The sequence below is a fragment of the Loxodonta africana genome, chromosome X, assembly GCF_030014295.1.
Source record: "Loxodonta africana isolate mLoxAfr1 chromosome X, mLoxAfr1.hap2, whole genome shotgun sequence".
NCBI lineage: Eukaryota > Metazoa > Chordata > Mammalia > Proboscidea > Elephantidae > Loxodonta > Loxodonta africana.
The window spans coordinates 58,820,800-58,847,589 of NC_087369.1; the positions used below are offsets into that span (position 1 = coordinate 58,820,800).

At 38.4% G+C, this 26,790-nt stretch overlaps 1 protein-coding gene and 1 pseudogene across 5 annotated transcripts in view; one reads left to right on the plus strand and one right to left on the minus strand.

Annotated features, from left to right (window-relative positions):
• CLCN5 (chloride voltage-gated channel 5) overlaps positions 1-26,790 on the plus strand; it is a 281,331-nt gene that overhangs the window by 236,643 nt on the left and 17,898 nt on the right. For 3 of the 5 annotated variants that reach the window (XM_003418028.4, XM_064278288.1, XM_023557855.2), the window contains 8 exons: positions 4,994-5,145; positions 7,808-7,907; positions 10,865-11,052; positions 17,354-17,476; positions 18,325-18,531; positions 22,491-22,571; positions 22,814-23,356; positions 25,140-25,326. In XM_003418028.4, the coding sequence (XP_003418076.2) occupies positions 4,994-5,145; positions 7,808-7,907; positions 10,865-11,052; positions 17,354-17,476; positions 18,325-18,531; positions 22,491-22,571; positions 22,814-23,356; positions 25,140-25,326 (1,581 nt within the window). Of the gene's footprint in view, positions 1-4,993; positions 5,146-7,807; positions 7,908-10,864; positions 11,053-17,353; positions 17,477-18,324; positions 18,532-22,490; positions 22,572-22,813; positions 23,357-25,139; positions 25,327-26,790 lie in introns of those variants that run through there. The other 2 variants (XM_064278289.1, XM_023557854.2) reach the window with 2 other exon arrangements.
• On the minus strand, positions 11,970-13,787 carry LOC104846638 (alpha-(1,6)-fucosyltransferase-like; annotated as a pseudogene).

Consider the following 26,790-nt stretch of genomic DNA (forward strand, 5'->3'; position numbering starts at 1 on the left):
TATTTCAGAAAGATAACTTCTTGGCCCCAAGTATTAACTATGTTATTTTCATCATAACCCCCCCCCCAAAAAAAACCAAACCTATTGCCATTGAGACAATTCTGACTCATAGCAACCCTATAGGACAGAGTAGAACTGCCCCATGAGGTTTCCAAGGAACACCTGGTGGATTTGAACTGCCTACCTTTTGGTTAGCAGCCATAGTTGTTAACCACTATGCCACCAAATTTCTGTTTTCATCATGTAGCAAGCATTAAATATTGGTAAGCTTTCTTTGTCTTGTTTTCACAGTTACATCAATTAACCTACACCTGGCAATCTGTATAATTAATACATGTGAGAGATTACAAATTCAGTAAAAAAAAGGAATGGGGGGGTAAAAAAAGAGTAAAAGATATGTACCGTATCGAATTCTGAATACTAGTGCATTTTTTTAACCAAAATTATAATTAAATCTCATTTTAGCATGAGAACTGCATCATAGCTATCAGCACTCTGCTTCTCAAAGGAAGTACCTTGATGTGGAATAAAAAAAAAGTCCCTCCTCTAGAAGCACTCATATAACATTTGAAAAATGCATGAATTTTCCTTAAAAATTATTAAGCTGGTACCATGTATGCAGTTCTAGCCACTGTATATCAAAAAACTATACATTTTTTAAGTACCAAAAAAATAGTATGTTTGCTAAATTGACTGCTAAATACTATATTTGATGAAATGTAAAATAATCTAATAAGTTTTTTTTTTTTTAGATATTGTAAGTAAATTCTGTAGTGGTCTTCAGACACTACAGGTAAAATCTTATTTAATGAAGAATGAATTCGAAGGGGTTTTTATGAGGTTGGGAATGTTATCCTTTGAGTAAAATATACACACTTGCCTAAAAGTTTAATCATTTAAGACAGTCACACTTGGGTCACATATAGCTTTTGCTTTTTACAGCATTGTAGTTCATTGCTACTTAATACTATTAGTTGCCAGTTCATTTTAATTCTCCTCACTTATGGAGTCCTGGTAACACAGTGGTTAAGAGTTCGGCTGCTAACTAAAAAGCCAGCAGTTCAAATCCACCAGCCACTCCTTGGAAACCCTATGGGGCAGTTCTACTGTGTCCTTGTAGGGTCACTATGAGTCTGAATTGACTGATGGCAGTGGTTTTTTTTTTTTTTTTTAATGCTGGATTAGTTCACCAAGAGAGTGAGATATTATAATTATGGATTATAAGCATACAGGCTTCATGAAATGGCTCACATTTCATAGGCTTTTGTTATATTACCATTTCAGGATGCACTAGGCCTTTAAGAATTGATGAGAGAAATCACAGCATTTCAAAGCCCTACATTTAGGGTTTGATTATTGGAGCACACTGTGGCTGGGTTTTTTTATCCTGTGGATTCACTTAGGGAGTTGGGAGATGGCAGTTTTCTTCTTCTTTACCAGACTGGCCTTGTTACCCAATTAATTAATTAAAAAAAAACCTGCTTAAAAATAGCCTTTGGAATAGGATGGGGAGAGGGAAAGCCTTAAAACTTAGTAGTAAATTTATTTTTACAGCTGAAATAGCTAGTTTCACCCAAGTTGGATTAATGAGTATCAAGTTTTATGTTGCTTTCTGAGTAGAGCACTACTACTAAAACCAGCTCAATTTTTGACTCTATGCTGGGCTTTCAAAGTTACTATGTGCTATTAAAGAACTGACCATAGTAAGTTCACATGCTGTTCAGTTTTCATGTTTTTTCTTAAATGTGTACATAGAGAGAAAGACATAAAACATATGTATACAGTTTAGAGAATAATTATGAAGTGAACACAGGTAACCACCACCAGATCAAGAAAAATTACCAGCATTCCAGAAGCCCCACCTATCACCCCATGTACTCTTCCCAGATCACAACCTTCTGTGGGTAACTACTATCTTTATTTTTGTCCTTTTTTTTTTTTTGGTAATGCAATCACTTTCATTTATATCTTAAAGCAACCTAATTTAGGTTTGCCTATTTTTGAATTTGGAAACCCTGGTGGCGTAGTGGATAAGTGCTACGGCTGCTAACCAAGAAGTCGGCAGTTTAAATCTACCAGGCGCTCCTTGGAAACTCTATGGTGCACTTCTACTCTGTCCTGTAGGGTCGCTATGAGTTGGAATCGACTTGACGGCAGTGGGTTTGGTTTGGTTTGGTTTATTTTTTAATTTACGTGACGTATTCTTTTGTATCTGGCTTCTTTTACTCAGCATTTTTGTTTGTGAAATTTTATCTAAGTTTTGCTATCCAGTACATTTTTTAAAGAGCCTTTTTTTTTATATTTGCTACTCTCCCTTTTTACTTAGGATCTCTATAACTATAGATGCTTTTGGATCTTTCTACTTTGCTTTCTTGGACTTTCTGCTAAATACATCTGAAGACTAGTCTGGACCCCAGTTCTCTGAACAGACCAGACTGTCCCCAGTTTGATGGCATTTGTTTAGATGAGACTACATCTTTAAGGCTTCTGTGCTCAGTTAAAAATCTTCCTTTTTCCAAGGCTGGTCCAAGGGTCTGGTCATGTGACTCCAACAGTGACATCACATTCTGACTGCCGGGGGAACACCGGTGGTTCTTTAGGTGGCATTTGTTCCTGTGAAAGGCAGAGAAGGCAGCAAGTGCCCTTCTAAAGCAGTTCATACCAGGTCTCCTTCTTTAAAAACTCCTCAACCTAAGCAACCAAATGCCGGCTGCCAAGGTTATTTCTTCCCTGAGGCAGAAAAAAAGAAAGCTGTGACTGAAGGTAAGCAGACTTCAGCCGTACCAAGGAAGGAATCATGACCCCAGGGAGAAAGGGATCTGGATAATCACTAAGTAGTATGCTATAGGATTCTAATCAGTGCTTGCTCTTTTAGAGCTGGTTGGCAATTTATGTTTCTAACAGTAGACTAACTACAAAGAAGAATGATGCAGTGCTCATGTTACCTAGTGATGTAATAGGATTTTTTCTTTCCTGTTAGGAAGCTGTTGCAGATCTTCATTTTGTTTTTGTCTTAGTATCATTACAGCTAGGGGGACTCATTTGATACATTGTGTAGCGTTAAATAGCTATCTGATGCTTTTTAAAATCAGTTTCAGGAAATCCTTTTCTCTCTCTCAAGGAGAAATCTTAAACCAGAACAAATTCAATTGAAGCATTAACTTGCTTTTAAAAGTAAATTTCTGGTTGTCTGGAATCTTGTGTTCATGTCAGCATTTGACTTGAGGATTGAAACATTTTGCTTTTTCCCCTCCTGTACTTTATTCTCTTTTGGCCCTCATTTCCTATCTGGCTTTTTTCCTCCAAGCTCTCCACAACACACCAGCATTAATCTTTATCAGCATGAAACTGACATGATAAGATATACTGGGTTGGTGATTCAGCAGCCAACCATTTTATAGCCAGGTATGCCTGAAGATATGGAAGGAACTTTGGTTTGGGGTTTTAAGATTAACTTTTTCACCTCCTCCACTGCACACCCTACCCCCACCCCCAATAGGATTTGGATTATGCAGAGCTTTCTGTTTCAAATGTGTGTGTTGCTATGCTGGATTAGGTATTAAGAAAATTTACACTTTGTAAATCAGGTACAGCTTGGGGTGGAATTCATACTTACCCTATGAGAGCACAGAAGTTGTCTGTTAGTGTCTAGAGTTGAAGATAAGGATGCAGATGGGAGGGGGGGAGGGAGGGTCGGTCCAGGCCCACTTTGGCCTTCTCTGAAGAGGAATTCATTACCAAACAGTCTGGATGAAGTCTTGTCTCTGCCAAGGTTGGTGCTACAAATGTGAGCTTTGGCTGGTTGAATTGAATGATGGCAATACTCTGCATTTTTTCCCAGTGTGTATTTGCATAAACTCCTCAATATATTTTGTGTTTGATAGCAAAATATTGCTCCATCAGACACTGTTGCAGAAATATTTTGAGCAAGTTTGTTAAGCAGTACTAACCTTGTGTGAGTATAGCTTCTGAGTTTGGATACCTCTCCCTGATTCCCAAACCAAAAACCAAACCCCACTGCCATCGAGTTGATTCCAACTCATAGTGACCCCATAGGGTTTCCAAGGCTGTAAATCTCTATGGAAGCAGACTACCACATCTTTCGCTGGTGGTTTCGAACCACCGACTTTTCATCATGCACCAAGCAAATTTTGGTTCAGCAGATACTTATTGAGTCTTAGTAATGTGCTAAGCACTGTGGAAAAGGCAATGATGATCAGATTAAGGGTTTGCCTTCAAAGAGCTTATAGTCTAGAAAGTAAGATAAGGATTATAAGTAATTGTATAATAGAAGTGCTAAAAGCCACGCAGATGAAGGGCTATGACCACTGGCAGAATGAAATGTTTCTTCCAGTTGAAAGATCAAGGAGGGACATTTCATCACTGAGCGTGTACTTTTCTTTAAATCTCATGTTGTAAATCTTAGACTTCTCTGGCATACTCAAGAGTTTCTCCAGGCCCATTAGATCAGGGATCAATCAAAGTTTTACACCTATTGAAGGGAAATTTGTGCATTCTAACCAGCTTAACTCTTGAAGAGATGGAATGCTTTCTTTGAAGTCGCCCGTCTAGTGAAAGTTGCCTCATGGGATTGAATTACTGCCTTATAAATGTAAAATGGTTTCTGATGTGATATGTCTCCGAAAAACTTTGACCTTTTGTTTTCCTTCCATAACAGAAACTGAAATACTTAACCCTGATCCAAGCTCCTGTCTTCTGTTTTGCACAGCAACTCCTGTCACTTCTCCCTTTTTACTCTCATTCTCATCTGTTCCTTTCTATTTACACTGTCTTAAGACACTAATCATTTTGTGCCTAGATACAGAAAACTCTGAAAGTGATGGATGTTCCCACCAGGTGATTATATTGCTTTATCAGTGCACCCTGACTGTAGTCATCTGATAGGCTCACCTTTCAGTGCTTAGAAAGGAGGGGTATTAAGAATGTTAGAGTGTCTGAAGTACTAATGTCTGTTTCCTCCTGTTCAATGCAGAGAACAAGTCATACAATGATGCAGGAATAGTTTCTGCAAATAGGATGATGGACTTTTTGGAGGAGCCAGTCCCTGGTGTGGGGACCTATGACGATTTCAATACAATCGACTGGGTGAGAGAGAAGTCCCGAGATCGGGATAGGCATCGAGAGGTAAGATGAAATATGGTACATGAGTGTTAAGAAACACCAGTTGACAATATATATATTTTTTCTTTCTTCAGCCCTGGATGTGCTGAATCTGGTTTTTACTGGCAATGTAGGGTTTTATTTTTTTAATTTATTTTTATTTTTAAAGGGTTTTGTATATGGTTTTTATTTTAAGATTTCTTTAAAAAATTTAATAATGATTTACCTTCCTATAGTAAGTGGTTGAAAAGGATCCTTGTAGCTCTGAAATGGGTATAAATGCCTATGCAGATAGGTGAAAACAAACTTGGGAGGGATCAAAATAAATTTTAAAATCTTCCTACCCCCATCTCAGCCACCTTTTATGGTTTTCCTTTGAAGCAAGATGTTTGAAACTAAGAAAAGTAAATGGGCTTCTCTAAAGGAATACAAGAAGAAATGTTCAGAGTCCTAATGTTTACTGGGAGTCCCTGAGTGGTACAAATAGCTAAGTACTTGGCTACTGACCAAAAGATTGGCAGTTCAAATCCACCTAGAGGCACTTAGAAGAAACAACTAGTAGTCTACTTCGGAAAGATCACAGCCATTGAAAACGCTACGGATAGTTGTTTTCTGACACACATGGGGTCTCCATGAGTTGGAACTGACTCAACTACAACTGTTGCTTTTTTTTTTTTTTTAATGTTTACTGAAGCATACAGGATAAATTCCTTATAGCTTTTGTACACCCATAAAACCAAAGCAAATTTATACGTTAAACTCAAGCAAAACTACTAGACCAATCAAATTTGAATTAAGGACATTAATTTAATGTGATAGGTAATAAAACCAGTTTCACTTGAGCTGATCCCAACTCATGGCGACCCCATGTGAGTTAGAGTAGAGCTGTGCTCCATAGGGTTTTCAGTGGCTGATTTTTCAGAAGTAGATCACCAGGTCTTTCTTCCAAGGTTCTTCTGGGTGGGCTCTAACATCCAACCTTGCGGTTAGCAGCTAAGCATGTTAATAGTTTACACCACCTAGGGAATCTGTGATAAGTAATCCTTTCATCCATGTATTGCAGTTGAGTCAATTCTGACTGCCCCAGAGGGTTTCCAAGGCTGTAATCTTTATGGAAGCAGATGGCCACATCTTTCTCACTTGGAGTGGCTGATGGGTTCCAACTGCTGACCTTTTGGTTAACAACTGAGTGCTTAACCACTATACCACCAGGGTTCCTTGTGATAAAAAAATGGTGCTTATTGCTGTGGCACAGATTCTTTTGAATTTGGAAAAATAATTTTCTCTCTTTTTTTAAGAATACTTTGAAAACTTCTAAAAGCACTCTGCAAAGTTCTTTTGCCTTTAACTTGGTACTGTGTATCATTTAAATCAGTCACAAATTATAGTTTGTGTAAGGGTCACGTGGAGAGCTTATTGAAAAGGTAGGTTATCAGCCCCATCATGGAGATTCTGATTCAGTAGGTGGTCGGCCAGTGAGGAGTTTCTTCAGATTGGGATTGCTAGGTCATAAGGTAGTTCTATGTTCAACTTTTTGAGGAACCGTCAAACTGGTTTCCACAGTGGCTGCACGATTTTACATTCCCACCAGCAATAGATGAGGGTTCCATTAAAATTTGTTTTTTAAGCTGACCCCATATTCTCTCCTGAGTTTTTGATTTCCTCCTTTTATAGCCAAGCTAGTCTCGTGAGCAGTGGATTTCAGGGGTTTTGTGTGTGTGTGTGTGTATGAGTGTGATATTGTTATACATGAAGAGGGGTGAGCTAAGACACAGTTTTAAGGATAGGAAATTGAGATACAAAGAAAGGGGAAGTACCAATAGCAAAGTTGTCAGATTGCTTGGTTTTAAGGTTTGGGCACTTAAGGGGTTACATTGACAAGGCTAAGACTCAAAAGGTAAAACTTTCTGCACCTTTTGATAACCTCAGATAACCCCAGCAGGTTTTTGAAAATTAAAGAAATGCATCCTTGATATCACTTAGTGCCTATGGTAAACATACCATTAGGGGTTTGTGGGAGTCAAGACTTGGAATTTGCCCGACCTAAAAAAAAAAAAAAAGCACACAAAAAATTTTTTTTTTTTAAAAGCAGAAGCACAGCTCTAGGTAGTAAAACACAAAGTGTACTTTCACCACTGAAATTAGCCTGTATTTGTTTATTCTTTGGAAAACAAGCAAAATATTTGCCGTGAGTCAAGACACTCTCCTTGGAATATCTCATGTCTGGGCAGAAAGAGATCACTGCCATAAACAAAACAGGTTGGTGCTTTAAGAAATTAGCAGCTCAATTGGGAAGCCCTGGTAACTCAAAGGTTAAGCATTCTGCTGCTAAGGAAAGGTTGGCTTTTCAAACCCACCTAGTGGCTCTATGGGAGAAAGACCTTACAATCTGCTCCTGTAAAGATTATGGCCTAGAAAACCCTATGGGGCAGTTCTACTCTGTCACAAGGGGTCGCTATGAGTTGGAAATGACTCCCAGGCACCCAACAACAACTATTACAGTATAGAAGATTCAGTAAACCTCAAAGTTCTTCATTAAACTGGTTGAGCAAAAGATTGAAGAAGTAACTCCAAATTGGTCTCCATTCCGAGGTAATTTGTCTTTGTGTTTCTTTATTGAGCAATTTTGAGATGAAAAAGGAAGTGTGTGTGTAAAGTGTATCAGTGTTTTCTCATTTCTCCCTAGATTACCAATAAAAGCAAAGAGTCAACATGGGCCTTAATTCACAGTGTGAGTGATGCTTTTTCTGGCTGGTTATTGATGCTACTTATTGGTCTTTTATCAGGTATGGTAAACCAAATCTAAAATTATGGTGTGCCCTACTCCTCCCCCCTCCCAAGTGTCATGAACTGAGTTGAGTGCTGTGTTTTGCTATTTTCCTATCTGAAGTGAACCTTTTGGAAGCTCAGTTTCCCTGTCTGTAAAGGGGGTCTAATGCTTGACTCACCTACCTTAAATATATGAGGGTTAAGTGAGGAGATGTATTTAAAAACATTTTATAAGCTATAAAATCTTGTATCCATCTTAAAGTGTTCTCATTGCATTTTAGTGCTTGCTTTGAGGAAGAGCCCATCTGTTAGGGACAATCAGTTGATTTTAACACACATTGCATGAGATTTAGGAGAGAAGTTGTTGAAGAGGACTTCCTGAGAAATTTTTTCTAATATTTCTTTAACTTCTTTCTCTCATTAGTTGGTACAGAAAGGCATGTAAGGTATGACTCATACCCTTAGGGAGTTGATGATCTCAGTATTTCATAGTGGCTTAAAAAATTTTTTTTTTTAGGGGTGAGATGGTACTACCTTTTCCTGTAATCTCCATCAACCTCCCAAGCCACCCCAAATAATATACAGTTTAACTAAAAATAGTATACTTGCTATACAAATACAGTTTTAAAACAAGTTTCCAACAGGCTTCCTCTACCATGGTGGAAACCGAGAGCCAAGATACCAGGCAGAGATGCTAAGAGTTGTGTCCTTATGACATTAAAAGATAAGGCCTAGGAAGATCTGGAATATTGAGCTAAAATAGTAGTTAGGTAGGAACCTGGAGATCGATGGCATAAAATGGCAGTTAACAGCATAGGCTCTAGATTTGTCTTCCAGCTCTGAAATTTGTTTATTTTGTGGCTTTTGACAAGTTTCTTAACCTCTGGAAGCTTTAGTCTACTGATCTGTAAAACAGGGATAATAAGACTACCTATATTACAAGTTTGTTGTGAGGATTAAATGAGATACAGCACACATAGCACTTAGCACAGTGCCCAGTATTAATGTTGCTCCTGCTGCTGTCACTCAGAGGTAATGATTCATGAGTCATGGGGTACAAAAATGATTGTAGCAAATGAGGAATGGCTCATCCATAGCTGGGTTTTTAAAGATTGTCTAGGGCAGGGGTCCACAAACTTTTCCTATATAGAACCAGGCAGTACATATTTGTGGGCCAAATGGTCTCTGTAGCACCTATTTAACTCTGCTGATGTAGCACAAAAGCAACCATAAACAATTGGTATGTAAGTGTGGCTGTGATTGAATAAAACTTTATTTATAACATAGGCAGTGGGCAGGATTTGGAACTCCAGCCATAGTGTGCCAACTCCTGGTCAAGGGTGTTAACTCTGCCCTTTGTGGCTCTCACAGGAGAGAGAACATGGCTTAGACAGGTTTGGTGTTGGTTAATAACACACTGGATAGTCTGTAATGCTAAATATTGCAGAGGACTTGAAGAAGAGGAAAATGACTGAGAAAAGGTTATACAGTTTAGCAGTTAGGAAGATAGCAATGATCTTGAAGAACAATCTCAGGTGAATGTTAGGAGCCAGATATTAAGGGGAGGCAACCAATGTAGAAGTTTTGGAGATGTTTGGTAGTCATTGGAAAGAGAAAAGGGACAAAAACTTGAAGTGACAACAAGGATAAGGGAGAGCATTTTATTCTTTAGGGTAAGGGAAACTTGATAAAATGTACAACCAGAGAAGAAAGCCAATTGGAAGAGGAAGGAGAAGAGATAGGATTGAGGATACCAGTGTTAGGTATGCAACATGCACAGGTGAAGCAACTAAAGGATAAGCCAAACTATAAAATCATGTTAATATTTTGAGTCCTGGCAGTAAGTACGGTAAGAATTATAAGGAAGAGATAACCTGGGGGCTAAAGTGACTGAGAGTAGGTTTCAAACAATGTTAGATTTGAATAGGTTATTCAAGAATGTCGATAACCTGTGTTTAACACTTTTAGCACCTCCCAAAACATACACATGACATGACCTCTAGCCTGTTGGAATGTAGATGTAATATACTCGACTATTTATTGTCACTAGGTGGTCAATGAATATTTTTTCCCCTTATTCATACAGGGTATTTTGTTTTTAAGTACTACAGAGCAACAATAGAAGCAGTGTGTCTGAATGCAAGAACAATCTGAACCCTGTCATCTGTTAGCCATAGTGCATAAGTCCCCAGTTCACTCTTCGCTTCCTCATGATTTGCTTTGGTGAACATTCTACATATAATTGTTTGCTCCTCTTCACAAAGAAAAGTCAGAATGTTCTTGTCTGCGGTTTCACCCTAAACTATGTGCATATCACAGTTTTGTGCATTTATATATTTAATTCCCTTAGCCTTGAATGCCTTCCTGCCATTCCTCAAATGGCATTTATATATTTAATTCCCTTAGCCTTGAATGCCTTCCTGCCGTTCCTCAAATTCTTTTGTCCATGGAGAAAAATCCTGCTATCCTTCAAGACTGAGCTCTTCTCCTGATAATCTTCACCGGCTTGCCCCCACCCTCTGCCATCTCAAATAAACATAATGTAATATTCCTCAATGTGGACAAGTCACATTTTTTCAATCTTATGTATACAGTGAAAATTAATTAATGTTTAATAGACTTTGCTGTCTTTATCAGTATACATAAACTCTAAGCCAAAGCAGTATCTTTGCCATGTAAATTCAGCTTAAAGACAAATACCCTAGTCCGTTGCTCCCATCCGACAATTTTGCTTTCCTCTAAGTTTCTCCTATGTGGGAATTCTACAGATGACAAACAAGTGTTTAATGCAGAAATAAGGGAAAATCAAGCAAACAGACAATCAGAAAGATATTGCAGATGGAAAGAGAAAGTATAGGTTGCCATTATTTTGATTCCTTTTCCCTCGTTTTCACTATAAACTTACTCTGATTACCAAAGAAGAAAGTTTCAGAAATTGAATTTAACTTTGCCCTTTTCCCCTCTTCCAAATCAGGTTCCTTAGCTGGCTTGATAGACATCTCTGCTCATTGGATGACAGACTTAAAAGAAGGTATCTGCACAGGCGGATTCTGGTTTAACCGTGAACATTGTTGCTGGAACTCTACACATGTCACCTTTGAAGAGAAAGACAAATGCCCAGAGTGGAATAGCTGGTCCCAGCTTATCATCAGCACAGATGAGGTAACATGTAGTAAAGATTTTTGAACCACTGAGTGTATTCTTATATTTATTTTATTTCTTATGCTATATTCATGGCAATTTATGGAATCTTCCTCTATTTTCCTTTCCAAGAAAAGGGAAACCAGTGCCAGCTGTCTTTCTCTGTGGTTTAAATGCAGGCCTATTGCCATCCCTACTGACACATGGAGTCGTTTGATTCGTATACACTGACTTAAAATTTCTGTTCTCTTTTTTCCTCTTTTTAAAATTTATTTTTTCTTATCAAAGAGAATGTCCTGAAAGATTAAGTACTAAAGAATCTGTTCATGGCATTGTTTTACAAAAGTTCCTAATGGAGTGTAAATATTTTATTTTCTGATGCATGCTTCACTTATTAATGATGAGGTTGATGAACTGATGCAATTACTTAAAAAAAATCCAGACAACCATACAAAGTTAAAAATAGCCATCTTCATTCTGAATATCTTGGTTGGAGTGAATTCAGTGATCACAAAACCACCACTGGATAAGAATCAACTCTCCTGACAGTAGAGCACTATTTGGGTCTTCTCACTGGGTCACACAGGTCTCTCAGATTTTGCGTTTGAAGTCTCACAAAATATGTCAATGTCACTTAAATTATACAATGTGGCAGTGTTTGTTTCATGGGGACATAATCTTGAAAGAAGGGGCAAAGTAGAAAATAACCTGTTTCATGTTGTATGTGAGTACATCATTGGACTGTGCATGGGTTTGAGGGCATTGCAGCCCTTGTTAAAGAGGAATTCCACCAGTGAAGCATCTGTCTGTTCTCAGTTGCTGTCAGTGCTGAGGGTGTCTACTCATTTAATCACACATTGTTAGGTGAGAGCCTTCTTGGTCTATTTGGCTCAAATGGTTTGAACTGAGTCAGATTGTTCATTTCTTCCATCTGAGCTTTATTTTTCAGCCTAAGGATATGTGGGGTACTTGACTGTCTCTATCTTCTCTTGAACTTTATAGGAGGGACATAGGCCCATCCTTCACAGTTTTCTGTTTACACTGCTAGAGTAACTATCCCAATGATTTCCAGCCACATGAATAGCATCTCCAGGCTCCATGAGGATTTCACCTGCAGTTTGAGGTTGGTGAGGATAAAAGGCAATCTGGTTGTGGGTATCTTGCCCCCCCCAAAATAGTGGAAGTCATCCAAAGAATGGGGATGCAGTATTTGCATGATGTCATAAGCAACTCAACAGACCTGGGATGAAAAAGTACACACTAGGAAGTCTGCCTGGGAGAGAAAGTATATATCCAGACTTACACCCAGAGGTGTATTTTCTGTGTATCAATTGTGCCTTCCAGCTGACCAGAAGATAGAAGTATCACTAATAAATTCATAGTATGGGGTCCTTCGTTTTTGCTTTTAATAAAGAGGGGTCATCTGTGACCAAATATATTCTTTTTTTTCTAATTAACTTTTATTGAGCTTCAGGTGAACGTTTACAAATCAAGTCAGACTGTCACATATAAGTTTATATACACCTTACTCCGTACTCACACTTGCTCTCCCCCTAATGAGTCAGCCCTTCCAGTCTCTCCTTTTGTGACAATTTTGCCAGCTTCCAACACTCTCTATCCTCCCATCCCCCCTCCAGACAGGAGATGCCAACACAGTCTCAAGTGACCACTTGATATAATTACCTCACTCTTCATCAGCATCTCTCACCTACCCACTGTCCAGTCCCTTTCATGTCTGATGAGTTGTCTTCGGGGATGGTTCCTGTCCTGTGCCAACAGAAGGTTTGGGGACCATGACCGCCGGGATTCCTCTAGTCTCAGTCAGACCATTAAGTATGGTCTTTTTATGAGAATTTGGGGTCTGCATCCCACTGATCTCCTGCTCCCTCAGGGGTTCTCTGTTGCGCTCCCTGTCAGGGCAGTCATCGATTGTGGCCGGGCACCAACTAGTTCTTCTGGTCTCAGGATGATGTAGGTCTCTGGTTCATGTGGTCTCTTGGGCTCTTAGTTGTCATGTGACCTTGGTGTTCTTCATTCTCCTTTGCTCCAGGTGGGTTGAGATAAATATATTCTTTTTTTGTCCACTTTCATCCTGTGTGTGAGAAGCTGAAAATGTTCTTCAACATGTACCATGTACTTCTTGATGGGATGGAAGGCTGCTTCTGTTCCCATTTTGTGCATCTGACGTGGACTCCAATAACTGGATGTTTGAAGCCAAGCTTCTTGGTGGCCTTTTCTATTTCCGTGGATAAATTATTGACAAACTGGCACACCCACCACACTGCAGGATCACCCTGGACTGAACAAGTTCACCTGCAAGGTCTTCTGGTACAGATAGGGGTAAATATGGTGGACGGGATGAAGACTGTTTTACATTGGGGAGCTCGACCATCTGAACATTTTTGTCCTTCACTTCACCCGACTCGTGTCCAGTGGAGACACCATATCTATCTGTGCACGTCTCACAGATCTAAACACAGTCTCCCATCTACCAGTAGCATAGCACCAATTCTGAGATTCCAGGATGAGTGTTTGCTGGATGCCATATGCAATCATGAAGCAATAGATCACATGGTGGAGTTGATATTACATAGTAGCTTCTTGGCTTTGCTGCAATCCTTGGGATTCTGAAGATATGTTGTCCTCCTCTGGACCAGCTCTGTCAGATCTTTGGCTTCTTTTTCCCACCAATCGCCTGCTCCATTTGTTTGACTGAGGTAGTATAGAGCTGTCATTACAGACCTTTCCTTCTAAATTCTTGAATTTCTTAAGTTCACTCTGTAGAAAAAACCAGAGCTCTTTACCTCGACGGCACTGGGTTTACTGGACATCTTATATAACGATAGTATAGTATCAAACCAGGAAATTGACATTGGTACAATCCACAGACCTTATTTAGGTTTTGCCAGTTTTACACACACTCATTTGTGTGTGTGTGTGTGTGTGTGTGTGTGTGTAGGGCTATGCATTTTTATGACTGTGTAGATTTGTATAACTACCACCACAATCAAGATTTAGAACTGTTCCATCACCACAAGCCTCCCTTGTGCTAATCCTTTAGAGCTGTGTATGTGTAAGTGTCCCAACAGTAACTTCCAAACCTTTGGCTCTCCTTTTTGGGGAAATATTCTTCTAGGTTTTAAGAGTTCCTCTGCCAAGAACTTTACCTCTAGTCTCTGCCTCTAGCCAGTTTCAATTACTTTCCGTTTCACTCTCTTTCCTCTTTTCACACCTACAGAATCCTCTTCCTCCCTAGCTACATTTGAAAGGTAAAGACATAGTAATGATCTGTTTCTCTAAGGACTAAGATAATGGAATACCTGTGTCAAAATTATAACTCAGAAAAAAACTGAGCATTGTGGTTCTCCTTGTTAGGTCAACGAATTATTTTAAAGTGTTTTTTATAAAGTCAAAAGTCCATTGATTTTACATTTTGTATAACTAGAATTTCACTTCTTTTTTTTTTAAAAAATTTATTGTATTTTGGGAGAAAGTTTACAGTACAAATTAGTTTTTTGTTAAAAAATTTTATGCACAAATTGTTTTATTACATTAGTTACAATCCCCACAATGTGCCAGCACTCTACCCCTTTCCCTTTCCGCCCTGGGTTCACTGTGTCCGTTCATCCAGGTTTCCTGTCCCTTCCTGCCGTCTCGTCTTTGCTTTTGGGCAGGTGTTGCCTGTTTGGTTTCATACATTTGATTGAACTAAGAAGAAGAACATTCCTTACGTGTGTTATTTGCTTTATAGGCCTTTGGCTGAAAGGTGGACTTCAGGAGTGGCTTCAGTTCTGAGTTAGCTTGGTGTCCGTGGGCTATAGTCTCAGGGGTTCCTCCAGTCACCATCAAACCAGTGAGTTCTGGTCTTTTTTTGTGAATTTGAATTTTGTTCTACATTTTTCTCCTGCTCTGCCTGGGGCCCTCTATTGTGATTCCTGTCAGAGCAGTAGGTAGTAATAGCCTGGCACCATCTAGTTCTTCTGGGCTCAGGTTGGTGGAGGCTGTGGTTCATGTGGTCTGTGAGTCCTTTGGACTAATATTTTCCTTGTGTCATGGGTTTTCTTTATTCTCCTTTGCTCTGAACATGCTGGGACCAATAGATGTTCTTAGATGGCCACTTACAAGCTTTTAGGACCCCAGACACTATTACCAAAGTAGGATGTAGAACATTTTCTTTATGAACTATGTTATGCCAGTTGACCTAGATATCCCCTGAGATCATGGTCCTTAGCCCTCAGCCCCAGCAACTCAGTCCCTCAAGGTGTTTGGATGTGTCTAGGAAGCTTCTATGACTTTGCCTTGGTCAAGTTGTGCTGACTTCCCCTATGTTGTATGTTGTTTTCCCTTCAGCAAAGTTAACATTTGTATACTATCTAGTTAGTAATCTCCCCTTCCCCACCCCTCCCCTCCCCTCCTTCATAGCTGTCAAAGGTTTTTTTTTCTGTATGTAAATGTTTTCTTGGTTTTTATAATAGTGGTTTCATATAATATTTGTCCTTTTGTGATTGACATATTTCACTCAGCATGAATTCCTCCAGATTTATCTATGTTATGAGATGTTCCTCATATTCATCATTGTTCTTTATCATTGGGTAGTATTCCATTGTGTGCATGTACCATAATTTATCTGTTCATCTGTTGATGGGTGCTTAGGTTGTTTCCATTTTTTTTTTTGCTATTGTGAATAATGCTGCAGTGAACATGGGTGTGCATGTGTCTGTGTGACAGCTCTTATTTCTCTAGTATATATTCTTAGGAGTGGGATTGCTGGATTGTATGGTATCTCTTCTTAAGGAGGTGCCATATTTTTTTCCATAGTGGTTGTACCATTTTACATTCCCACCAGCAGTGCGTAAGAGATTCCAGTCTCCCCACAACCTCTTCAACATTTTTTTTTAATGTGCCAGTAATATTGGAGTGAGATGGTATGTCATTATAGTTTTGATTTGCGTTCCTAAAGATCTCTCGCATTTCCTCATGTGTCTGTTAGCCACCTGAATATCTTCTTTGGTGAAGCTTTGTTTCACATCCTCTGCCCATTTTTTAATTGGATTATTTGTCTTTTTATTGTTGAGGTGTTGAAGTATTCTATAGATTTTAGAGATTAGACCCTTGTTGGATATGTCGTAGCCAAAATTTTTTTCCCAGTCTGTAGGTTCTCTTTTTACTCTTTCGGTGAAGTCTTTTGATGAACGTAGGTGTTTTCATTTTTAGGAGTTCCCAGTCACGTGGTTTCTTTTCTGGTGTTTGTGCACTGTTAGTTATGGTTTGTATACTGTTTACGCCATGTACTATGGCCCCTAGTGTCGTCTCTTTTCTTTCTTCCATAATCTTTATAGATTAAGGTTTTATATTTAGGTCTTTGGTCCATTTTGTGAATTTCATTTCTTTTTTTTCCACATATTCCTGTTAAATTTTATTTTACTTGTTCAGTCCAACATTCCAGCTGAATTTCATTTCTTAATATTTTCACCAGCAAGCGTAATGTCCTAATGTTCAAAAATTGCTTTTTTGTGAAGAGTGACTATTTGCAAGCCCTTTAATGTTGATGAATCCTTACTAGTGGTCAAAATTAGATATTTTTTTCTGGCACACTTATTATCTTAGGGAAATAGCTTCAAAAAGCACATTCTCTCCATTTTAAAAATAGCTACTACCATTTATTCTTTGGAATACCTGGCTTCTCACTGGTATTATTTTATTGTCAGAGCCAGAAACTTTCTACTCCATATGCTTGTTGCTGAGTCTGTGGTAGCAAAATTCTCTCAAAGATGTAGTCATTCTTTAGAGAGCTTAATTGTGTATTTTAAGGGGGAAAAAAAAGACATCCAGGACTTTTAGTAAATATAACTTCTTGGGAGAATTAGACACCAAGAGAGACAGTCAAAAGTGAATTTAATGTAGCTTTAGAGCCAGTCTTCACTTCAAACGTGCAGCCAAGGTACAGCGCTTCCCATAGAAGGGCTTTAAGACTCTTGATAAGATTGACATAGAATCATATATATTTGACTGCAAAACCTATCAAAGCACTCATAGAAAGTGAATTTTGTTTCAGGGCTTTCAGTGTGCGCTACCTTTTTGTCTGTTCTTAGAATCCATTGTAACTTTGTTTTAGGTATAGCAAAACAGATCATTTTCAGTGGCAAGTGGGCTGACAGTGTTTTAATAGTTGCTTTGCTAGTACTCTGGAAAGGAATATCTTGAGCAATTTGATGCTGAACTTTTTTTTTTTTTAATTTTTATGACCTCCTCCCCTGAGAAACGTATGTCTCAGTGAGACTCTCTAGGCTAAAACAAGCTTTTTCTTTTTTCCCCATTCCAGGGAGCCTTTGCCTACATAGTCAACTATTTCATGTACGTTCTCTGGGCTCTCCTATTCGCCTTCCTTGCCGTATCTCTTGTCAAGGTTTTTGCGCCTTATGCCTGTGGCTCCGGAATCCCTGAGGTGAGTCTCTAAAATGGCTTATAAATTGTAACAATAATGATCCTTTTTGGTTAAGGCCCTTTCATATGTATCCCAACATATACCACAGTTTGGTGAGTATTAAACAGGATCAGGTCTCAAGGCAATCTAGGACCTCTCTAGGTCTTCCCTCAAGTCTTCTTCTCCTAGCCTGGGCCATCTGGAAGTTAAAGGGAGTTGATTTGGAACCTACTGTGGGTTCCTGTTGAACCAGACTCCTGAAGACCTCCCCCACTCCCTACCTAAGAAGCAAGAAGCACTCAGAGTAGATCCGAAGATTCTGGACTCAAAAAGTAGCAGTATCGTCAACTTTGTTAGAGTGGAAGAAATAAAACTGTTTTACTACATTTTCCACAATGTAATTTGAACTGGGGAGGGGTTGGTTAAAACCCTATTTATAACTACTTTTAGTTTAGATTACTTGACAGTGACTGAAACCAAGATGACGTTGTCCATCTCTATTTCCTGACCAGACAATAGTCACGGGTTTCAGGGAGATTAACCTTGTCCTCTCAGAACATGTCTCTTGGGTCACCATTTTGTAAAGTAAGGAAAACAACTATCATTCCCTCTCTGCCTAGCTGTTCTCCATATACTTATACTCTATATACTCTCATACTTAAAATAAACCCTTGCCCAGCTATCACATGGCCAAAAAAAAAAAAATGAACACTTCCCTGGGCCCCCTCCCAAACTGGGATCACTGTAGGTCAAAGTATTTGTATGTGCCTTGTACAAAATGTGTAATTTCAAGATTGAGGTTCAGAATATTGCTTCTTAGCTTTGTTTACTTGCTTAGTCTATATGTGATCTCTGTGTTTGACCTGCAGATAAAAACTATCTTGAGTGGTTTCATTATTAGGGGCTATTTGGGTAAGTGGACCCTGATTATCAAAACCATTACATTGGTGCTGGCAGTATCATCTGGCTTGAGCCTGGGCAAAGAGGGCCCCCTAGTGCACGTGGCTTGCTGCTGTGGGAACATCCTGTGCCACTGCTTCAACAAATACAGGAAGAATGAAGCCAAACGCAGAGAGGTAATAACAAATAGTCTTAATATTCTCTTTGTTGAGGATTCAAGCAATGTTAATGTAAATACCCTTTGACTCAGAAATTCCACTTCTAGGAATTTATCCTACAGACCTCCTAACATGTTATATACAGATGTCCAACAGTAAAGGACTGATGGAATAAACAATATTCTATTCATGCTATGGAATATTATGCAACCATTAAAGGAATGAGATAGCCCAATGTGTACTGGCATGGAATGATGGCTACAAAACACTGTTAAGTTTTAAAGCCAGTTTCTGAATAATGTGTAGAGTATAATAATTCAATTAGTGTTTTTTAAAGGTGGCACAAACGGTTAAGCACTTGACTACTACCTGAAAGATTGGTGGTTCTAAGCCACCCATAGGCACCTCAGAAGTAAGGCCTGGCCATCTGCTTCTGAAAGGTCGCAGCCCTGAAAACCCCGTGGGGCAGTTCTGCTCTGCCCACATGGGGTCACCATGAATTGGAATTGACTTAGTGACAACTAACAACAACATATATGTACTTAGAAAATGTCTGGAAAATAAGTTTACTTCAAACTGTTAAAAATGGCTACCTCTGGTGAGTGGAAAAGTGAGGTAGTAGTGAAGGAGAAGTAAGGACTTTAACTTTTTATTGTATATAGTTCTATACAAATATATGTTGTTTCTATTACAAAATAAGTTATAAAAATAATAGATTTTTAAAGAAGTTGTTTATTGCTGTGGAAGAATAAATATGCATGCAGTGTGTGTTTCAGATCCCAGCTCTTTCTACCTAAAAAGCCACACTGAATTAATTTCTGTCTATATTGGATCCTCAACCCCACTAAATTAATCGTGCCACAGCATCTCTATAGTTGTTCTCATGTTTATGCAGTTGTTAATGTATATTGTTTTGAGGAGGAAAAAAGTTTTTAAAAATGTTTCAAGTTGTTGGTTACTTTTGTCCTGCCATAAATGAGGACTCTGGAGAATAATGGTTCTTGTTCAACTTTGCTTAAATTTCAAAGAAGTCACATATGGAATGGGTCAAGACCAAGCTCATTTCATTAAAACAAAATTTTCACAAAAGTGGAAACTAGCAATTTAATCTTAAAAAAAAAAAGAAAAGAAACAAGACCCAGAAGGAAACTTAAAGATGCTTAAATTTCTAATATGGAATAAATTTTGATAGTACAAAGGGGGGAAGTTCCTGGCACAGTTTATAAGGAGAAGAAGGCTAGCACGTGAGAAATCAGGAAATCTGAGTAGATTGTTTAGCTACCTGTCATATAGTAGAGGGACATATGTTCAAAGGGAACAATGTACAACAAAACTAAAGAGTTTAAAGGACATTTTAGTGGGCAAGAGGTTTAGTAAAGTGTTGATTGCTGCTGTTTTTGCATGGGTGGGAGGTAAATTTGGAACTACTGATTGCTGGTTACTTTCATTCCATAAAATTGGCACTTTTGTTCAAATAGTTCCTTGTAAAATGAAAGGAGTTTGATTTAGTAGTTTCTGTGTGGAAATGTCATGTATTTCTCTAACGATACTCATGAATACTTGAATCATTAATTCCTATTGTTATTTAGACTTACCAGTTCTCGTTTTCCTGTTGTTCTCACTATCGGTAGCAACTGTTTTATGTCCAATGAATTCCTAAAAGTGGGCAGATGGTTGAGAGTAAAATAGAGATTTGAAAAGGAAGGACCTAGACAGACTCCCTTCTACAATATAAAAATTAAAGCAGACCAGCCAACCTGATTCTTTCTTCTCCCTCATATGTCATCCTAAACATAGTTACCAAAACCCCCTTTCTCAAGTTTAATGTTGGCTGTCCTCATCCTAGTGTCCCTGGGTGGTGCAGCTAACTGAAAGGTTGGCGGTTTGAGTCCACTGAGAGGCACCTTGGAAGAAAGGTCTGCGATCTATTTCTGAAAAATAAGCCGTTGAAAACCTTTTGGAGCACAATTTTACTCTGACACGCATAGGGTCGCCATGAGTCAAAGTTGACTGCACAGCAGCTGGTTTTTTTTTTTAGTCCTTATCCTTCTCAAATTAAAGCCATCCTAGCTATGAATTTCTAAGTTCTCACCAGTTAGCACCATAGCTCACTCTTTCCTCCCTTCATTTTCCTGGGCCATCTTACACTCCCAGAGAAACCTTTCTAATTATTGTGCCCAAAATAGTTTTATTCAAAACCTTAATTTAGTTCAACTTTCTCTTTAAATATTTCCCTACTACTGCAGATCATTTATCTGTCCACAGCAACCAGAATCCAGTGAAAGGAATTTATTCTTCCATGAATTTTTGTTTGTTTGCGATTACTAGTGTTTTTTATGCGTATTTTACATGTATATGCATTCCTAATACCAGCTGTTGTGTTCTAAACATATTTGTGAGCTTACTTGCATTTTCCCTACCTCTTTGTCCCTCATTCTCTCTTTCTGACCCATGCTTTCTCTTCCTTTGTCTCCCTCCTAGCCCCTTTCCTTGCCGCACCTAAACATATTTAGATCTACTCTTCACTTAAAATATCTGTCCTTGACCTTGCTTCTAGTTGCCTTCCTATTACTGTTTTCATAAGGTTGTGGGCATGGAATAGGACACAAGATACAAGAAACTCTTAATACTTATCATATGAATATTTCAGAATTTTCAGCTTCTGAATAACTGTAAGCCAAATGTAGCTTATTTTGTGTCATTAGAGCCTTCTTTAAAATCTCATTTAATGTGATGGATATATTTACAACAATGAACAACAAAAAAAAAGAGTAGCTGCTGAGGCTGCTTATATAACCAAACACCTCGTGGGATTTAGTTTCTCGTTTTGGAGGTCATGGTTTCATGGGACCAGTTAATTGGCCTAATAACATGTTTAGTGCTTCTGTTCTACTTTCTAGTTCGTTAGTAGTACCTGGGGTTTTAAAAGCCTGCAAGCGACCATCCAAGGAACAACAATTGGTCTCTATTCACCTCGAGCAACAGAGGAAGAAGGAGAGTCATGAGTAGGAGGAGGAAATGAATGTGTGGCTAGTTGCCTCCATGAATAACTGTCTCCTTTGCCATGAGACCAGAACTGGATTGTGCCCAGCTACCATTACTGAACATGTTAATCAAAGATTCTGTAGGAGAATCCTGATCAAAAGAGGGAGAATGCAGACCAGATTTTCAAATTCTCATGGACTCCAGAGTTTCTGGAGCCATGGACGGTGGATGAACCCTTGAAACTATTGCCTTGAGATAATCTTAAACCTTAAACCAAAAACACCCCCTGAAGTCTTCTTAAACCAAACAATAGTTTAGCTCAACTAGTAAAGGATGTCTGCCTTGAGCATTATGCTCTTTTAAAACCTATATAGGATCAAATTGACAACAGCAACTTGAAAGATTAGAGAGGAACCTTTGGGGGCAGTGAGTTCATGTTAATAGAGGAGGAACAACTCAGAAAAAGAGCTTGAGAATGGTTGCACAACTCAAATGTAATCAGCATCACTGAGTTGTACATACAGAAATTGTTGATTTGGCGAATGTTCTGTGTATATTCTCAACAACAAAATATTTTTTTTAATTTCATTTAAAAAAGCATTCCTTTATGAAGTGCTATATAAATACATCACTGTAACTACTTCATTTAGGTTTTAAATAGGTCTGTAAACTTAGATTCAGTTACTAAAGTGGGAGTATTGGGGATGGGGGAAGGGCATAATTTGTAATAAAGTACATGGCTAAATCAATTACAAAGGAAAGGCCCTCTTACCTGTTCAAGCATATGAATCATGTGTGTTCAAAATTCAGTATCTATATACAGTGTTTCAAAGTAAATATAAATTCTTCATATTTGATAAACTGGAGCATGTAATGGTTGATTTGTAGTTTGTTTTAACGTTTAGTAACCACTAACATTATTTTTCAAATATGTGATTTGAAGGCAGGAAAATGGCATTATCCTATTACTAATTTTGAGTTTTGGATCATAGGTTTTGTCGGCTGCAGCAGCAGCTGGTGTATCTGTAGCTTTTGGGGCACCTATTGGCGGAGTATTATTCAGCCTAGAAGAGGTAACTACTTTTAACTGTCTGTTGAGCATGTGCATGCTTTTGTGTTGGGAATTTTGGCCAAGATCTACATATGTACATCACCATCCCTAAGTGCTGTGCCCAACTCACTGCTTAACCATGTGACTCTAGAAGTCTATGCAAAGTGTTCATCCTCAGTACTCTAATTTCCTCAGCACAAACTTTTCACCCAAAACAATTTCTGTATATTGACTGAGTTTGCTTTCTCACCTTCTCTCTTATAGGTCAGCTACTATTTTCCCCTAAAAACACTGTGGCGTTCTTTCTTTGCTGCCTTGGTGGCAGCATTTACTCTACGTTCCATCAATCCATTTGGGAACAGCCGCCTGGTTCTATTTTATGTGGAATTTCACACCCCATGGCATCTCTTTGAGCTTGTGCCATTCATTCTGCTGGGCATATTTGGTGGTCTCTGGGGAGCTTTGTTTATTCGCACAAACATTGCCTGGTGTCGGAAGCGTAAGACCACCCAGTTGGGCAAGTATCCTGTCATAGAGGTACTCACTGTGACAGCCATCACTGCCATCCTGGCTTTCCCCAATGAATATACCCGTATGAGCACGAGTGAGCTCATCTCGGAGCTATTTAATGATTGTGGCCTACTGGACTCCTCCAAGCTCTGTGATTATGAGAACCGTTTCAACACAAGCAAGGGGGGTGAACTGCCTGACAGACCTGCTGGCCTGGGAGTCTACAGTGCATTGTGGCAGCTGGCTTTGACACTCATACTGAAAATTGTCATTACTGTATTTACCTTTGGCATGAAGGTAAGGAGATTCTTTGGGTACTTAGTGGATGCATGTGTGGCTGTGGGTGTTGGAGGGCAAAACCAAGGTATCATATAATCCTGATCACTCATGGAGCTTTCAACTTCGCCAGACATCATCCTCCCATCCCCAATAGCCTTTTTTATCCCCACATGTTTTCATAACTTCCTAGTCAATTGTACCTCTACCTCAAATTTTTCAAACCAAGTTTTAGGCCAAATGCAAACCTCAGTGAGAGATTTTTAGGTAGAAATGTTTTCTCCCTTTCTGAGGAAAACCTATTTTTGCCCCTCAAAAAGAATGGTGTGGTATTTATTCCGGTACCTTTCATATTAAAACAATATCTGACCAACACAGTATTGGTCTTTATAGAGTGGCTTTAGAGTTTACCAAAATAGCAAAATATTAGGTTGAACCAAATGAAGTTGCTGATACTCAACCACTTTGACTACTAAAATAGCAGTTGTATATGGTTCAACCTCATATGGCAAAGAGTATATTTTACATTTGGCATTAATGCTCAGTTATCAAGTACTGAGCATCCATTTCACAGGTGATCCTAAATTAGTATTTAAACTATCAACAGCAGACATCAGGCCAGCATGTTTTATTTTAAGCACCAGTTACTACTTCTGTATTTCAAAAGAAACCAGAAAGGAAAATTTGTTAAGGTATTTCCTCCTCTTTCCTAGGTTTTTTTTTTTTCTTTAACACCCCACTACCAAGTTACTTCACTGTATTCTCTAGAGAAACTGAGATTCAAGCCAGAAAATGAGAAACAGAAACTCAGTTTAGGCAATAGTATAATCTTTGAGAGATGATTCATGCATCCCCTCAGCACAGGGGATAGATGGAGATCTTGAAAAGTTTTGCGGTGCTTCTGGACTTCAAATTTTCACCTTCATTCTTTTGTTTAGAGTGAATTTGCAGACCATCAAACCCACATAGATGCAGATGTATTCCAAAATCAAACACAGTCTATTTTTAATCAGTCTGCTGTTTGATTATCCTTCATTGTATTCGTATCCTAGGAGTCAAGAAAAAGGGCAGGCAAGTAAATGAGGTTTCCTCTTTTGGATAGCCATGCAACCACAGTCACTATCTCATTTTAAAATTTTAATTCTTTAGTCTTTCTTTATATTGTTATAAAATAAACTGAAACTTCATGTGCCATTCTTTTCTGTGTGAGCAGTGAGTTAAGATTTAACATGAGGGTAGTTACGAGCATCACATTTAAGTTCCAGTACCAGCATTTACTAAATCTTGACCTTGAGTTAGTTACTTAATTTCTCTGAACCTTAGGTTCTTAGGTTCTTTGTGATTTGGGAATAATAAACCTCCTAGGGTTGTAAAGAACTGATGGAATCTTGCATACTTTTATCGAGCACAGAACATGGTATATAATCAATAAAGGGTAGTTGTTGTTGATAAGAGTTCAGAATTAGGGGAAATGTCTGCATATATGAGAAACTCCATTTGTTTTCCTTTTTCTTTGGGAAAGGCTTAATTTCTGCCTCCAGTTCTGTGTTGGTCTGGAGAATTCAGGCTCTTGCCTGATGGATTCCGAATCAGGGTAAGCTTCTTTGCAGTTGTACTTGCCTGCACATCCCAGAGAACCTCTAGACCCTATAGTGTTACACAAATCTTTACAGCTACTTGCTAGCATGGTGTGTAGTTAAATTGTCATTTGCCTGTTTGCTTCGTAGAGGGTCAGTGCTATAGTCCTTACCACATGCCAAACAGTCACATCATTTCTCAACCATATATTGCTTTCTCTTTGCAGATCCCTTCTGGCCTCTTTATACCTAGCATGGCTGTTGGTGCTATAGCAGGCCGACTTTTAGGAGTAGGAATGGAACAACTGGCTTATTACCACCATGACTGGGCCATTTTCAATAGCTGGTGTAGTCAAGGAGCTGATTGTATCACACCCGGCCTTTATGCAATGGTTGGGGCTGCAGCATGCTTAGGTAAGTGTTTAAATTGATATCAAAGAAGTTGCTACCCAGGTGACATAAAGAGGAGTGATATTAAACATAATTGGCTGCAGATTTTTTTTAATGACGATCAGTTTTCTTTTGGATTTGCCATTTTTCAAGTCCTTTAAGAAAAAAAAAATTATTTCTATATATCTATTTTTTTTATATATCTGCATGGAAACCCTGGTGGTGTAGTGGTTAAGTGCTGCGGCACTGGGTTCTGGGTATATAGCTGCAGTCCTCCCCTTTGAGAGTAATCCTACTGTCTCATACTGAGGAAGTAATCAGAATTTGGATAAAGATATTTGTACAGGAATGCTCATCACAGTATTACTTATAATAGTGAAAATTTGGAATTAACACAAAGACCAGACTTACTGGTCCAACAGAGACTGGAGAAACCCTGAGAGTATGGCCCTGGACACCCTTATAGCTCAGTAATGAAGTCATTCCTGAGATTCACCCTTCAGCCAAAGATTAGACAGGCCCATAAAACAAAACGAAACTAAAGGGGCACACCAGCCCAGGGGCAAGGACAGGAAGGCAGGAGGGAACAGGAAAGCTGGTGATTGGGAACCCAAGGTTGAGAAGGGGATAGTGTTGACATGTCATGGGGTTGGCAACCAATGTCACGAAACAATATGTGTATTAATTGTTCAATGAGAAACTAGTTTGCTCCATACACCTTCATCTAAAGTACAAAAGAAGAAAAATTTTAAAAGAAATTGGAATTAACCTAAATGTGCACAGGAAGGGACTGGTTAAATAAATTATGGTACATCCATATGATGATATGAAGTCATTAAATATGTTGATATATTTAATCTTTAAATATGATGTTAAATAAATTTGTAACAATATGGGAAATGTTCCTAATATAAAGTGGGAGGAAAAGCATAGTATGGAATTAAACATATGATTTCACCTATATAAAAGTATACATTTTTGTATAGAAAAAATTTGAAGAAAATATTTCAAGATGTTTATTGTGCTTATTTATAGGCAGTGAACTTATGGACAATTATTTTCTTTTATATACTTTTTGAATTTTCCACAATGGGTGTATATTACTTTTATAATTAGAAAAAAAGAAGATTCAAAAAAGTATGTTGTATTTTCCTAATGAGTAGGGAATACTTGGGGAATCTCAGATATACAATTGGCAAAAGGGCACAGAAAGCTCTGGAATGGCATAGAAATTGTTGTTAGAAATTTTCACTGTTTTTTATATACCTCCCTTCTATTTGTTTGTTTTTTTCCTTTTAAAGAGGTCAGAGCTTTTCTAAACAGTTTGACCAATGCAGACTTAATTCAACATTTTACCTCATAGGAACAACTGGAGTAATTTGTGCTTTGTGTTCATATTTTTAAAAGTTCTTCCACAAAATTAATAGTTATTTTTAAGAGTACATTTGTTAAACTGGTGAATCCCCAGGGTAACCCAGGAAACTAAAA